The 12640-nt window shown below is 39.0% G+C and overlaps 1 protein-coding gene across 8 annotated transcripts in view; it reads right to left on the bottom strand.

Annotated features, from left to right (window-relative positions):
- Positions 1-2148: 2148 nt before the first annotated feature.
- LOC309622639 (protocadherin alpha-C2) overlaps positions 2149-12640 on the bottom strand; it is a gene marked incomplete at its 5' end in the record, with an annotated part of 176592 nt that continues 166100 nt past the window's right edge. For all 8 annotated transcript variants that reach the window (XM_082378625.1, XM_082378623.1, XM_082378621.1 and 5 more), the window contains one exon: positions 2149-8861. In XM_082378625.1, coding sequence (XP_082234751.1) covers positions 8551-8861 — 311 coding nt within the window. In that variant the 3' untranslated portion in view covers positions 2149-8550. The remainder of the gene's footprint in view (positions 8862-12640) is intronic.

Below are 12640 nucleotides of genomic sequence, written 5' to 3'. Positions count from 1 at the left end.
GATCTTCCCGGACCAGAGCTCCAAGCTCCGTCTGCTGCATTAGCAGGCGAATTCTTAACTACTGCCCACCAGGGAAGTCTGGGAAGAGTTTTTAAAGGCAAGGTGAGGGAGGGGAGTTGCAGGGTGCGTGATCAGCTCGTGCACAATTCTCTAATTGGTTGATGGTGCGGTTACAGGGTGGTGTCACAGGTGTTAACATTATCAATCTTCTGACTCCAACCAGTCTGAGGGCCATGTGCTCATGGTCATCATGCAGTTAACTTCTTCCATCTGGTGGCGGTTTTAGAATCTGTAAAATAACTCAGGAATGTGCATCAGACTGTTATCTATGTCCTTCAGGGAGGACCTAAAGATTCTGTGACTGCAATATGCCTGATTTACTGTTTAAATTGTTACCAGTTCTCCTGACCCAACTGCTAGTTTTTGTTGTTACTGTATGTTCACATTCTTTCAATCATTAACTCTTGAGCTAGCCTTTTATGACTCAGGGGAGGACTGGGAAATTAAAGCTTTTCTACAAACAAGAGGCAGGTGGAGGGCATGGTGGGGTCTGTTCTAGGAAGGCCCCATAATATCCTGCTCAGTTACAATACTTGACTCAACTCTGCCCCTTTTCTTCTTGGAATTGAACTGCCTGCTGGGAATACTAGCTCTTTTCTGCTCCTCCATGCTGTCTTTCCTGCCTTATACTGGGAGGGAACCCTAAATAATTCCGGAGTTCATTTAGCAGTCCCTACTTTGACACTCACATTAATCAACATCCTCCAATTCATCTTTACATTCATGAAAGTAACATTTTTGCCTTCTTATACTGTTTATTTGTCTTATTTATCAATTTATTCATTACTCTGTACAAGGAAGAAAGCTGCTATTTATTGGGTATTTTCAAGTACTGATATGCATCTAAAAAGGCATGGAGGAATAAATTCCAATGGTGATCTCTATAGACACTTTACTTGCTACTTTCTAAATTCTGGGCTTCTGTACATTTTATTTTTAAAATATATGTATATATAATCGTGTATTACTTTCAGAACCAACGAGAGAAATCAATATTGATTTCTATTTTGATTAAAAAGAGGAATAAAACATATATAACAATGATATACTACTCTCTATGTGAAATAAACATGGCCTCCCTAAATTATACTACTTATGGCTGTCAAGAATATAATGAAATAGATACTGTTATTCACTCCTGGTGGCCTCTGGTCTTGCAGTCCATGGTAAGAGGATAATGACTTTGCTTTGTCATTAACTAGCTGTGTGACTTTGAATGAGTCATTTCCTTCTTCAGTTTTCTCATTTGTTAAACAAGTTTCCTTTAGGCCCTAACTTTCTAAGATTCTATACACTGATGTTTAGTATACACTTGGGTAATTAATATCAGCTGTCAGCAGTCTATTAACGTTGTCTCTGAGTGTCTGACTTCCCTTTTTTGGGAATTCTCTTTCCTCTCCATAGCCCACTGGCCCATGGCTGATGGGACCATAAGTGACCACCTGACTGAAGGTGATCCAATCAGTTTTTCTCTCCATGAAGAATTTAGAATAGAGATTTAGAAAGAGAAGTTAGGTTTTTGTGGAGCACTAGAATCAAGGGTAAATGAATTTAGAAGCTGTGGAAAAGAAAAGAAAAAAACTGGCCTGTAGAGATAGGGGAAGAATAAAGCAGACTAAGAAAAATAACTAGAGAAGATAAAGTTAAAAAAAAAAAAAAGATTTCTTCTGGCTTTCTAGTCTCTGGTCCCTTCTGGAGGCCCAGCTGCCTTCCAATTCTTAGTTTCAATGAGACAAACTTGTATCCTTATAATAGATATTCCTTTTTAGCTTAAGCTAGATGGAGTTGGTCTCTTTAACTTGCAATCAAAGAATCTTTTCTACAATGTACATCTAGCCAGAAGAAACGGACATGTTCCTTAGCCTCTTGGCCCTATCATTCCAAATATATGCAAAGAAACTAAATTTCTATTGGATTTAAACTCAGCCTGCAGAAACCCACCTCCCCGCCCTAGGAGCAACCCCAGGCTTTATCCAGCACTGCCCATCCCAGCTACTGCTCCCTAACACATGCACCACCCACCAATGTTCCACAACTGGTGTAGGGGACAAAATTTTCCACCCAATATGTGTCTCTTTGGCATGAGGATTAATTTAGGCTGATTATTTTTAAGAAGCAGAAGAATCAAGAAATCTGTCTTTTTACCTCCCACTTAGCTGCCTAGAGAATCTGGATATGACACAACATTGTAAATCAACTATACTTAAAAAAAAAAAAAAAAAAAGAGAGAGAGAGTTTAGATAAAGGGCCTCTTCGCAGAATAGTGCTGTCATCAGATATAAGCAAAGAAAAACTAGGGGTTATGGGGGGAACTGGGCAGGGCCTAGAGATCAGAATCCACTCTGTGTCCCATTGTCTCTGCAGGCCCAGCGAACATCTGTTTACCAGACATTTGCTTTTTCATCTCCATGTGAATTGCCTTCCTCTCCTTAAAAGTCCCAAACTGCTACCCCCAACATCTTCTTTTGTCTTTAGCTGAAGATGGTGTTTAAGGTGAGGGTTTTGGCCATTTTGGTGAGTTACTCAGTTTTCCTGGTCTCTCCCAGGTATATGTGTTATTAAACTTTTGTTTGACTTTCTCTTGTTAATCTGTCTCATGGGGATTTAATTCTTAGACCAGCCAGAAGAATGTAGAAAGTAGAGGAAAATCTCTTCCTCCTGGACACAGGCATCTCAATCTGTGATTGGAAGAAGAAAAGTATTTGGGTGAAATGCAGCTCCTAGGAAATGATTTTGGATAAGTAAATGAACACAAATCTTTCTGACTTCTGTCTGTCTTTCTTGTGAATGTCTATTCTGTTTTTCATCATTCATCTATATAAATAGAGCCATAATTGACTGCTGAGTGCTAAAAATGAGTATAAGTTCAGATGGAGGACTGTGGTTATTGCAGAGGGAGTCACTTAATGTTCATAAAAGCCTTCTACATTTCCTCTTTTTTTAAAAAAAATAAATTTATTTATTTATTTATTTATGGCTGTGTTGGGTCTTGGTTGCTTGGGCTTTCTCTAGTTGTGGCGAGCAGGGGCTACTCTTCGTTGCGGTGCAGGGGCTTCTCATTGCGGTGGCTTCTCTTGTTGCAGAGCACGGGCTCTAGGCGCACAGGCTTCAGTAGTTGTGGCACACGGGCTCAGCAGTTGTGGCTCACGGGCTTAGTTGCTCCACGGCACGTGGGATCTTCCCGGACCAGGGCTTGAACCCGTGTCCCCTGCGTTGGCAGACAGATTCTTAACCACCGCGCCACCAGGGAAGTCCCTACATTTCCTCTTTGGGATACACCTAGAACAGGTTTTATAAAGCTCAGCAACTGAATTTATCACTGCATGTAAGTGCTATTTGTTGTTTATAGTAGCAAAAAATCTGGATATAACCCAATTGTCCATTAATAGAGGAAAAAATGAGTACATTATGACATTATGATCTATTATATGGGATTTGTACAGGAGTTAAAAAGAATAATTTAGAGTTGACCTGGAGAAATCTCCCTGTTATTGTAAGTTAAAAAAACAAAAAACAAAAACTTCAGGGTAATGAGCATGGTATTAGCTTGTTTTTAGTTAAAAAAGAAAGCAATTAAACTTATGTGTATGTGATATATACACATACACAAAAGTTTAATTCTCTACATTTTACCTAACTGGTGCTGGGGCTCAGGACAGGCTGTGCCAAAATAGGCCACATATTTTGAATTAAAGTTACTTAAGAAATGGCCAATGCAAGAAGGACACCCTGACCCACCTTTCTGTCTCCCTGAAAGCGTGAAATAAATCTCCCGTGTGAAAAGTGCATTCCCTGCATCTGGAGGTAGAAGGATGCCCTTATCCCCAGAGACAGGGTATTTGGTCCCAGAAGCCTATCATAAACAAACCATGTTACTTCTTTATCAATACTACCCCAAGCCCAAACTCTTTTTAGACTCTTCACTAATTGATCACCCAAAACCTATTTCTTTGACCTGTCAATTCCTTACTAATTTATTGTTTCCTTGTCTAAAAAGTACAAAAGCTGCCTGCTTTGGCCACTTCTTAGGTGCCATTTCTGTAAGACCTCCATGCGCGTGAAGTAAAATTTGTTTCTTTCTCTCCTGTTAATCTGTCTTGTGTCAATTTTAATATTAGTCGAGCCACAGAACTCAAGGCAGGTAGAGGGGGACATTTTCCCCTTCCCGACACTGGTTATGACAATAAGGTTGCTATATACCACTCTTAGACACAACTTCAAAGGGAGAATAGCACCATGCTCACTGACTAAAGTCTCCTTCCTAATTATAATAGGAATGTCTCTGTGTGGGTATGTGAGTGTGTGCAGACAGAAAAATGTGGAAAAGCATATCTTAAAATGTTAACAGTGGATACCTGTGTGAGGGAGAATTGAAAGAAGCTGGTTGAGGAAATTAACTTTTCTTTATATGCCTCTGGATTCTTTGATTTATAAAAAAAAGAGCATGTATTACTTTTATAATAAAAATTCAATGTGTAAAATTAAAGTTAGGCTAGTAAAAGCAGAGCTTAAAAATGGAGGCTGTTTAATCAGCCCTTCAGTAGTGTTTACGGATCAGAGGTCAATTTTTTTAGCTCTGCTCTAAGACCAACTACTGGCTGAGTGGTTGTCTAAATTGTTCATGTTCTTTGTGGATTGATGATGCCCAAGTCACATGATAATTGCATAACCTAACAAATTGCTGGGCTTTTTGTTTTTCACTACCCATTTTTCCCCATTTTCTTTATGTACACTAGACTACATTTTATGGAAGCAAATTTATCAGTGTCTTTCTCACAGGAGCTTAAGCTCAGAGACAAGCTCAGAGACTTTTCTGAGAAAAGACCTTAAGGATTTAATGTTTCATCAGGCATTGGGTACAATGGTCTGTGAGGCACTGGAGGAACCAAATTTTGTTCTGCACTGCAGAAGCTGAATATGAGGGGTGAGCATAAAAGTGGAGTAAAAATATTTTTATTGCCAAGTATGTTATTTTACCATCCCCCATCTGCATTTTAATCAGTAGGAAAAGTGTCCTGAGGGTAATAGCTAAATCTTTCAAAAAACGGATGAGGAAATGGAAGAAAAGGATTCTTAATAATAACTATATATTGAGCATTATGGTGTGCCAGACATTGTGCTAAAACCGTTTTGAGATTATCTCGCTAAATCTTCCCCACAAATCTATAAGGTCTGTATTATAATTATGCCTATTTTGTAGATGATGAAATGGAGGCTGAAGAACTGAGAGGAGTAGTGGCTTGTCCAAGATTCCCCAGCCAGTAAGTGACAGAGTTAATACCAGTTTATTTTTTTCTCTAAGTAGATTCACCATACATCCCAGTTTGCCTGAGCTAGTCCCAGTTTACATCTTGTATCCTGAAGTAATTAGTAATGTTGTCCCCTTTCCATCTCACAAATGGACTTGACAACAAATTTACAGCCGCTCCATCTCAAGATCTCCCTATCTTGGTACTATTGCTTTTGGGGGCTGGAAAATTCTTTATTGTGAGGGGCTGTCCTGTGTTTGGCAGCATTGCTGGCCTCTACCCGCTAGATGCCAGTAGCCCCCCACCCAAATAACAAACAAAAATGTATCCAGATGTTGCCAAATGTCCCCTGAGGGGCAAAGTTGTTCCTACTTGAGAATCACTGCATCTAAAGCCTATGCTCACAAAAATTTAACTACAGAAGGAAAATATCATCTATTTGCTACAGAACATGTACTATGAGCCTACCTATTACACTAGCTGGCACACACCCTGTACTCAATAAAAGTTAATTTCTTGGGGGCATTATTTGATTTCCCAGTTGTAGAGAGGTACAAGGGCTAAACAAACAATGAACAAGATGACTGGAGGGCCCTAGTGATTAAAATTGGTTTGTTGCAATTTTTATTAGAGAAGACTGAAATGGTGTACTGGGAAGTGACCCAGAAACCTCCTGGCTGCCCGTTCTGGTAATATTGTGGAATTTGATTCTTGATTCCATTGGGTGTCATGCCTTAGTAATGAACATAATAGCCAGGGAGACAGCCAGAGAATGATACGGTAAGTTTTACACTGCAACCTTCTTCAATTATAATAGCTAATAATAATCAGTGTTCTATTTTCTCCTACTCTTCCTCTTAGAAATGACCACCATTTCTTTCATACCACCATTTTCCATTTATTAGCAATAACAGAGGAAATACCAATAGCACCAATCAAAAATGAATCCACATGACGTGTTTTATCCTTACAGCTGTAATAACTAGTAACTAACATGGATTGGAAAGCACTTTGCAAATGTAAAAAGTGCTGTACAGATGCATTATAATTATCATCATTAATAAATTAGCCCGATTCTCCTAGTATTCAAAAGGCACGTAAGGTCAGATACATGGGTTTCAGTGGGGCAAAATGATCACAACCTACAATGTAGCAATGGTTCACATGTGTTAGCAATAAGTTTTACCCCATGCAATCCTGCAGAGCTGAAGTTACACACCCTTCAAAAAATGGGAGAATGAAGCTAAAAGTAGACAAAACAGGTTTGTTTTTTTTTTTTGAGATTTAATAACAGACTCCTACCTCTTTTATGTTAACTTTTAAAAGATAATATAATTAATCAAACTTCTAAATTGTACATTTTAACAAATTAAAATTTCTTATTTAAGGTGACAGTAAATTTTATTATTCTCTATGAGCTGATATTCCAGATATTGTTAGAATTTCAAAGTATTCTGTGACTTCAAAGAGGTCAGATTGGTAAATTTTGTGCTTGCACACCCTCAGGAAATATCTTCAGTATGCATTCCAGAACTGTTACTAGAGAAAAACAGCTTTATCCATTCCCTTGCCAGCAAGAGTCTTAGCAAGAGACAGCTCTTGGCTGACCATAAATAAAATTCCTTGAATCACCAGTATCTTGATTTAAGAAAGAAATTTTACTGTGTCTTTCATACACAAAAGTTGATTAACAATGGTTAAAAAAACTCTACTGCACTTTTTCACAGGTGTACAAAAGGAAATATAATGGAATTACATTCAACAATAAAGCTTAAAGTTCACTCTAGGTAATAGTTGCAGTAACATTCACATACACAAGCACAGAGTAAATATATATCAGGAGTCTTATAATAGCATACAGCATACATATGGGAGATTGAGCTCAGGTAACATCATAGGTGTTAGCAAGATTAGCAATTCAGAGTGTTATAGAAAAGGAAAACTAAACCAAAGAGAAGGTGTTGGCGATCACACCAAGACAAATCACAGAATTAGAGGATTGGAAAGTCTGCTCACTGTATGTATGAGAAAACAACATTTTTCTTCAATTTCTGGGTCTTGATATAGTTGGTTAGAGAAGGTTGTGTATTCAAAGTGCACATAATTGTTTCTTAGAAAACAGAGAGAGAAAGATCCATTTATTTAGTAATTAATACATGCAAGAGGCAGCCCCAGAGTGACCTGAAAGAGTAAAGCTGTGATTGGCAGGTGGCTGGTATAATACAGATGTTTCAGGCAATTCTCTTAAAGCACTTCTGTAGCAGCAATGATCATTTAAATGGCTGTAGACTGAATTCTCTTTCGAGGATAGTTTAGGGGAATTGAATTCATCATATTTCTCTTTAAAGATTTATAGTTATAGATTTTCTCTTTTTTAAATAAATCTATCAACAAACAGCATAAAGTGAGGTGCTGGGGTTTTCTTTTGCTTTTGCATATGTGTTGTCGGAAAAGAATCTGACCTTTTCATAACATTGTGTGCAAAAGAATTTTTAATAAATTGAGCACAAGGACATATACAGGAAACACATCAGATCTGCTTCTGTTGCCCTGGTTGGCCCCCTGTTAAACACTGAACTATTGGCTTGTAGGTAAAATGCAGGTTTTAGGTATAATGACACCACAGCCAAGAGACTTAGGGATTCCTAAAGCCTTGTCAATGGGGGGAGTTTTGTCTGCTAGAGGGTGGCCACCGCCTCTTCAGCTGTAAGATTTAGAAAGTCTGGTACCTTTTCGTTTCACATTTCCCACTGTTGATTTGCCTTTGTTTCCCAGCCCTCCTAGTCTAATCTGGCCCATCCCAGCCAACATATTCCCCGGTGGCCACACATACCCAGCGGCCACAGACACTCAAGCTGCTCAATCTCAAAACCTTTCAGCCTGCCCTGAAAGTGTCATCAAGACAGGATCCCCGGAGCACAGGGCAGAGAGTCCAACCTCTCACTGGCGGGGCTGGGAAGCCTCTCCTTTGTGGCGGAGGAGAAAGGAGACTTGGGTCTGCTTTTTAGGTTCTGAAAACAAGCCAGAGTGGAGAGAGAGAGTTAACACCAGACTTAGTAAAGCTTTTAAGACAAAACTTGTTAAATGTGATCTAGACAGACATAGGGAACTTTCTGCAGATTTCTGAGGTCTATAAGAAAGGGCTCATGTGGATAGGAAAAAGGAGTAGGGAGTTGCTACATGGGAGAGATTTGCCATTATTACAAAAACTGGCTAAGTGGCTTGTTTCCATTAGATGACCTCACTGGTCACTGTTGTCAGTCGTGCTGTTCCCTTTCTCTTTTTTCTCCTGGGTCTTGTTACCCTTCTTCTTTTTCTTCTTTTTCTTGGTCTCCTCCTTTTTGCCGAAGGTTATGAAGTCACTTTTGTCAATTTGGCTGTTAGTAGGCTCCTGCCGGATGGAGATGATTGCAGGAGATCCTGGGATAATGAATTTGTCTGGCAACTCACCGGGACCAGATTGTTTGGGGTTGCCTGGTCCGTACTTAAAGGTCCAGCTGTTGCTGTTGACACCAGCACCGACTGGAGGGGACACCTCTCCTGCCTCTGGTTCTGCAAGACAAACCATCGCAAGTCAGTCACAGAGTCAACATATGCTTTCCATATGCCACACCAGGAGCCTGAACACAGGAGAGGCTGCACAGATGGTCATGGCCCCCATGAAATCGTGAGTTATTTCTTCAAGCCTAGGGCAAGGCCAATGTTTGGAAAAGGCAGATTTTTTTCACCAGAGGGTCCAGAAATCTAGGTTTCTAGTAACATATTTTTGGTTCTTTGTGAAGAATTTTCTAAAGAATATCTGGTTGTGTGAGAGAGTGGCATGGACATATATACACTACCAAATGTAAAATAGATAGCTAGTGGGAAGCAGCCACATAGCACAGGGAGATCAGCTCGGTGCTTTGTGACCGCCTAGAGGGGTGGGATAGGGAGGGTGGGAGGGAGGGAGATGCAAGAGGGAAGAGATATGGGAACATATGTATATGTATAACTGATTCACTTTGTTAAAAAGCAGAAACTAACACACCATTGTCAAGCAATTATACTACAATAAAGATGTTAAAAAAAAAAAAAAGAATATCTGGTTGTGATTACCCTGCCTGGGAGTGGGGCAGGAAATGTACTTGATTAAAGCAGAATATGCAATAAAATACCTAGGAATAAATTTAACCAAGAAGACGAAAGACCTGTACACTGGAAACTTTATGACATTTATGAAAGAAATTGAAGGAGATAGAAACAAATGGAAAGATATTCCATGCTCATGGATTGGAAGAATTAATATTGTTAAAACGCCCATACTCCCCAAAGCAATCTATAGATCCAATGCAATCCTTATCAAAATTCCAATGGCATTTTCCACAGAAATAGAACAAACAATCCTAAAATTTGTATGGAACCACAAAAGAACCCAGTAGCCAATGCATTTTTTTATTTTATTTTTTAGATTTATTTATTTATGCATGCATGCATGCGGTGTGGCATGTGGGATCTTAATTCCCCTACCAGGGATCAAACCTGTGCCCTCTGCAGTGGAAACATGGAGTCTTAACCATTGGACCACCAGAGAAGCCCCAGCCAAAGAATTCTTGAGAAAGAAGAACAAAGCTGGAGGCACCAAGCTTCTAAACTATATTACAAAGCTATAGTAATCAAAACAGTATGGCATAAAAAAGACACACAAATCATGGAAGAGAATACAGAGCCCAAAAATAAACTCATGCAAAAATGGTCAGTTAATTTATGGCAAACAGGCCAAGAATATACAATGGGAAAAGGACAGTGTCTTCAATAAATGATGTTGGAAGAAGTGGACAGCCATATATAAAAGAATGAAACTGGGCCTCTATCTTACACCATACACAAAAATTAACTCAAAATGGATTACAAACTTGAACATAAGACCTGAAACCATAGAACTCCTAGAAGAGATCATAAGCAGTAAGCTCTTTACTATCAGTCTTAGCAATGATTTTTTTGAATCTGATAACAAAAGCAACAAAAGCAAAAATAAACATATGATACTACATCAAACTAAAAAGCTTCTGCACAAAGAAGGAAACCAACGAAATGAAAAGGCGACCTACAGAATGGGAGAAAATATTTGCAAATCCTATATCTGATAAGGGGTTAGTATCCAAAATATATAAAGAAGTCATAGAATTCAATATTAAAAAAAGTCCAAACAATCTGATTGAAAAATGGAAAGAAAATCTGAATAGACATTTTCCAAAGAAGACATACAGATGGCCAACAGGTACGTGAAGAGGTGCTCAATGTCACTAATCATCAGAGAAATACAAATCAAAACCACAATGAGCTATCACCTCACACCTGTTAGAATGGCTGTTATCAAAAAAACTAGAAATAGCAAGTGCTGGTGAGGGTATGGAGAAAAGGGATCCCTTGTCTACTGTTGGTGGGAATGTAAATTGGTGTAGCCACTATGGAAAAGAGTATGGAGGTTCCTCAAAAAATTAAAAATAGAGCTAGCATATGATCCAGCAATTCCACTTCTGGGTATGTATCTAAAGAAAGCAAAAACACTACCTTGAAAAGATATATGTACCCCCATGTTCATTGCAGCATTACTTACAACAGCCAAGATATGGAAGCAATTTAAGTGTCCATTGATGGATGAATGAATAAAGAAAATGTGATACACATACACACACACACAGCTGAATTTTATATATATACAAAATTCAGGGGGCTTCCCTGGTGGCACAGTGGTTGAGAATCTGCCCGCCAATGCAGGGGACACGGGTTTGAGCCCTGGTCGGGGAAGATCCCACATGCTGCGGAGCAACTAGGCCCGTGAGCCACAGCTACTGAGCCTGCGCGTCTGGAGCTTGTGCTCCGCAACAAGAGAGGCCAGGACAGTGAGAGGCCCACGCACCGTGATGAAGAGTGGCCCCCACTCGCCGCAACTAGAGAAAGCCCTCGCACAGAAGACCCAACACAGCCAAAAATAAATAAATAAATAAATAAATATTTTAAAAAAATTCAGCCATAAAGAAGAATGACATCTTGCCATTTGTGACAACATGAATGGACCTCGAGGGCATTACGCTAAGTGAAATAAGTCAATATTTAAATATTTGACAAAATAACACCGAGAAAGACAAATACCATATGATCTCACTTATATGTGGAATCTAAAAAAACAAACAAAAAAACAAGCTTATAGATACAGAGAACAGATTGGTGGTTGCTAGATGGTGGTGGTGGTAGTGAAGGGTGCCAAAAGGTCCAGACTTACAGTTATAAAATAAATAAGTCATGGGATGTAATGTACAGTATGGTAACTACAGTTAATAATACTGTATTGCATACTTGAAAGCTGGTAAGAGAATAGATCTTAAAAGTTCTTATCATAATAAAAAAGTTTTTTTGTAACTATACATAGTGACAGATGTTAACTAGTCTTATTGTGATCATTTTACTATGTATACAAATAGTAAATCATGTTGTACACCTGGAACTAATATAATATTATGTGTCAATTATATCTCAATTAAAAATAAAAGATAAGATATATATAGGTACATGTAAAGTATTATAGGACTGAGAGGCAAAAATTATTACACTTGAGAAAGTCAATTGAGATTCCAGAAGAGAGGTGAAATTTGCTCTGAGACTTGAGAAAATGATTATGCATCCACAGGGGCTTCCAGTGCAAGACTTTCCCAAGAGTCTGGTTGGAAGACACACCATAAAGTATACCAATGACTTCTAGAAGAGTAGAGGTCAGAGCTAGAGAAGAAGAGTAATGGTCTCTCTGAGCGAAGTGATCCCAGTGGCCATGACGTTGAAACCTTTTGGCATCACAGCAGTGTTCATGTATCTGACACTGCTTCTTTGGTGGAGCCATGAAAAGTTCTGCCAGATAAACAGTTTACGTTTGATTGTAGTTTGGGATTCTCTACATCTGCTACTTCCATCTCCTTACCTTCCACCACTTCTCAATCTCCTCTAATTTGGCATCCTTGAGCACTACTTTTCTAACATTGCTCATGGCAAGCTCACTGATTATATTACTTCCAAAGCCAGTGGTCACATTTTAGTCTTCATCTTATTGAACTTCTCAGCAGCATTAGTAATCCCCTTCTTGAAACACTTATTTTTTTACGAGTTCCTTATCAAACCATTCTCCTGACCGTTCTCTCTGGCTGTTCTTTGTCAGTTTCCTCGCAGGATTCTCTTTACCTATGTATTGCAGCTTCTTGGGTTTGGCCCTAGACCTTTTCTTCTTCTTTCTCTTCACTCTCTCCTTTTGGAATCTCAGCCTGTCCATGGGTAAACAAACCATCTAAATATGCTGACGAGAT

This window comes from Balaenoptera borealis (genome assembly GCF_965194805.1).
Source record: "Balaenoptera borealis genome assembly, chromosome: 2".
NCBI classification, from domain to species: domain Eukaryota; kingdom Metazoa; phylum Chordata; class Mammalia; order Artiodactyla; family Balaenopteridae; genus Balaenoptera; species Balaenoptera borealis.
This window is presented reverse-complemented; position numbering and strand designations above follow the sequence as displayed.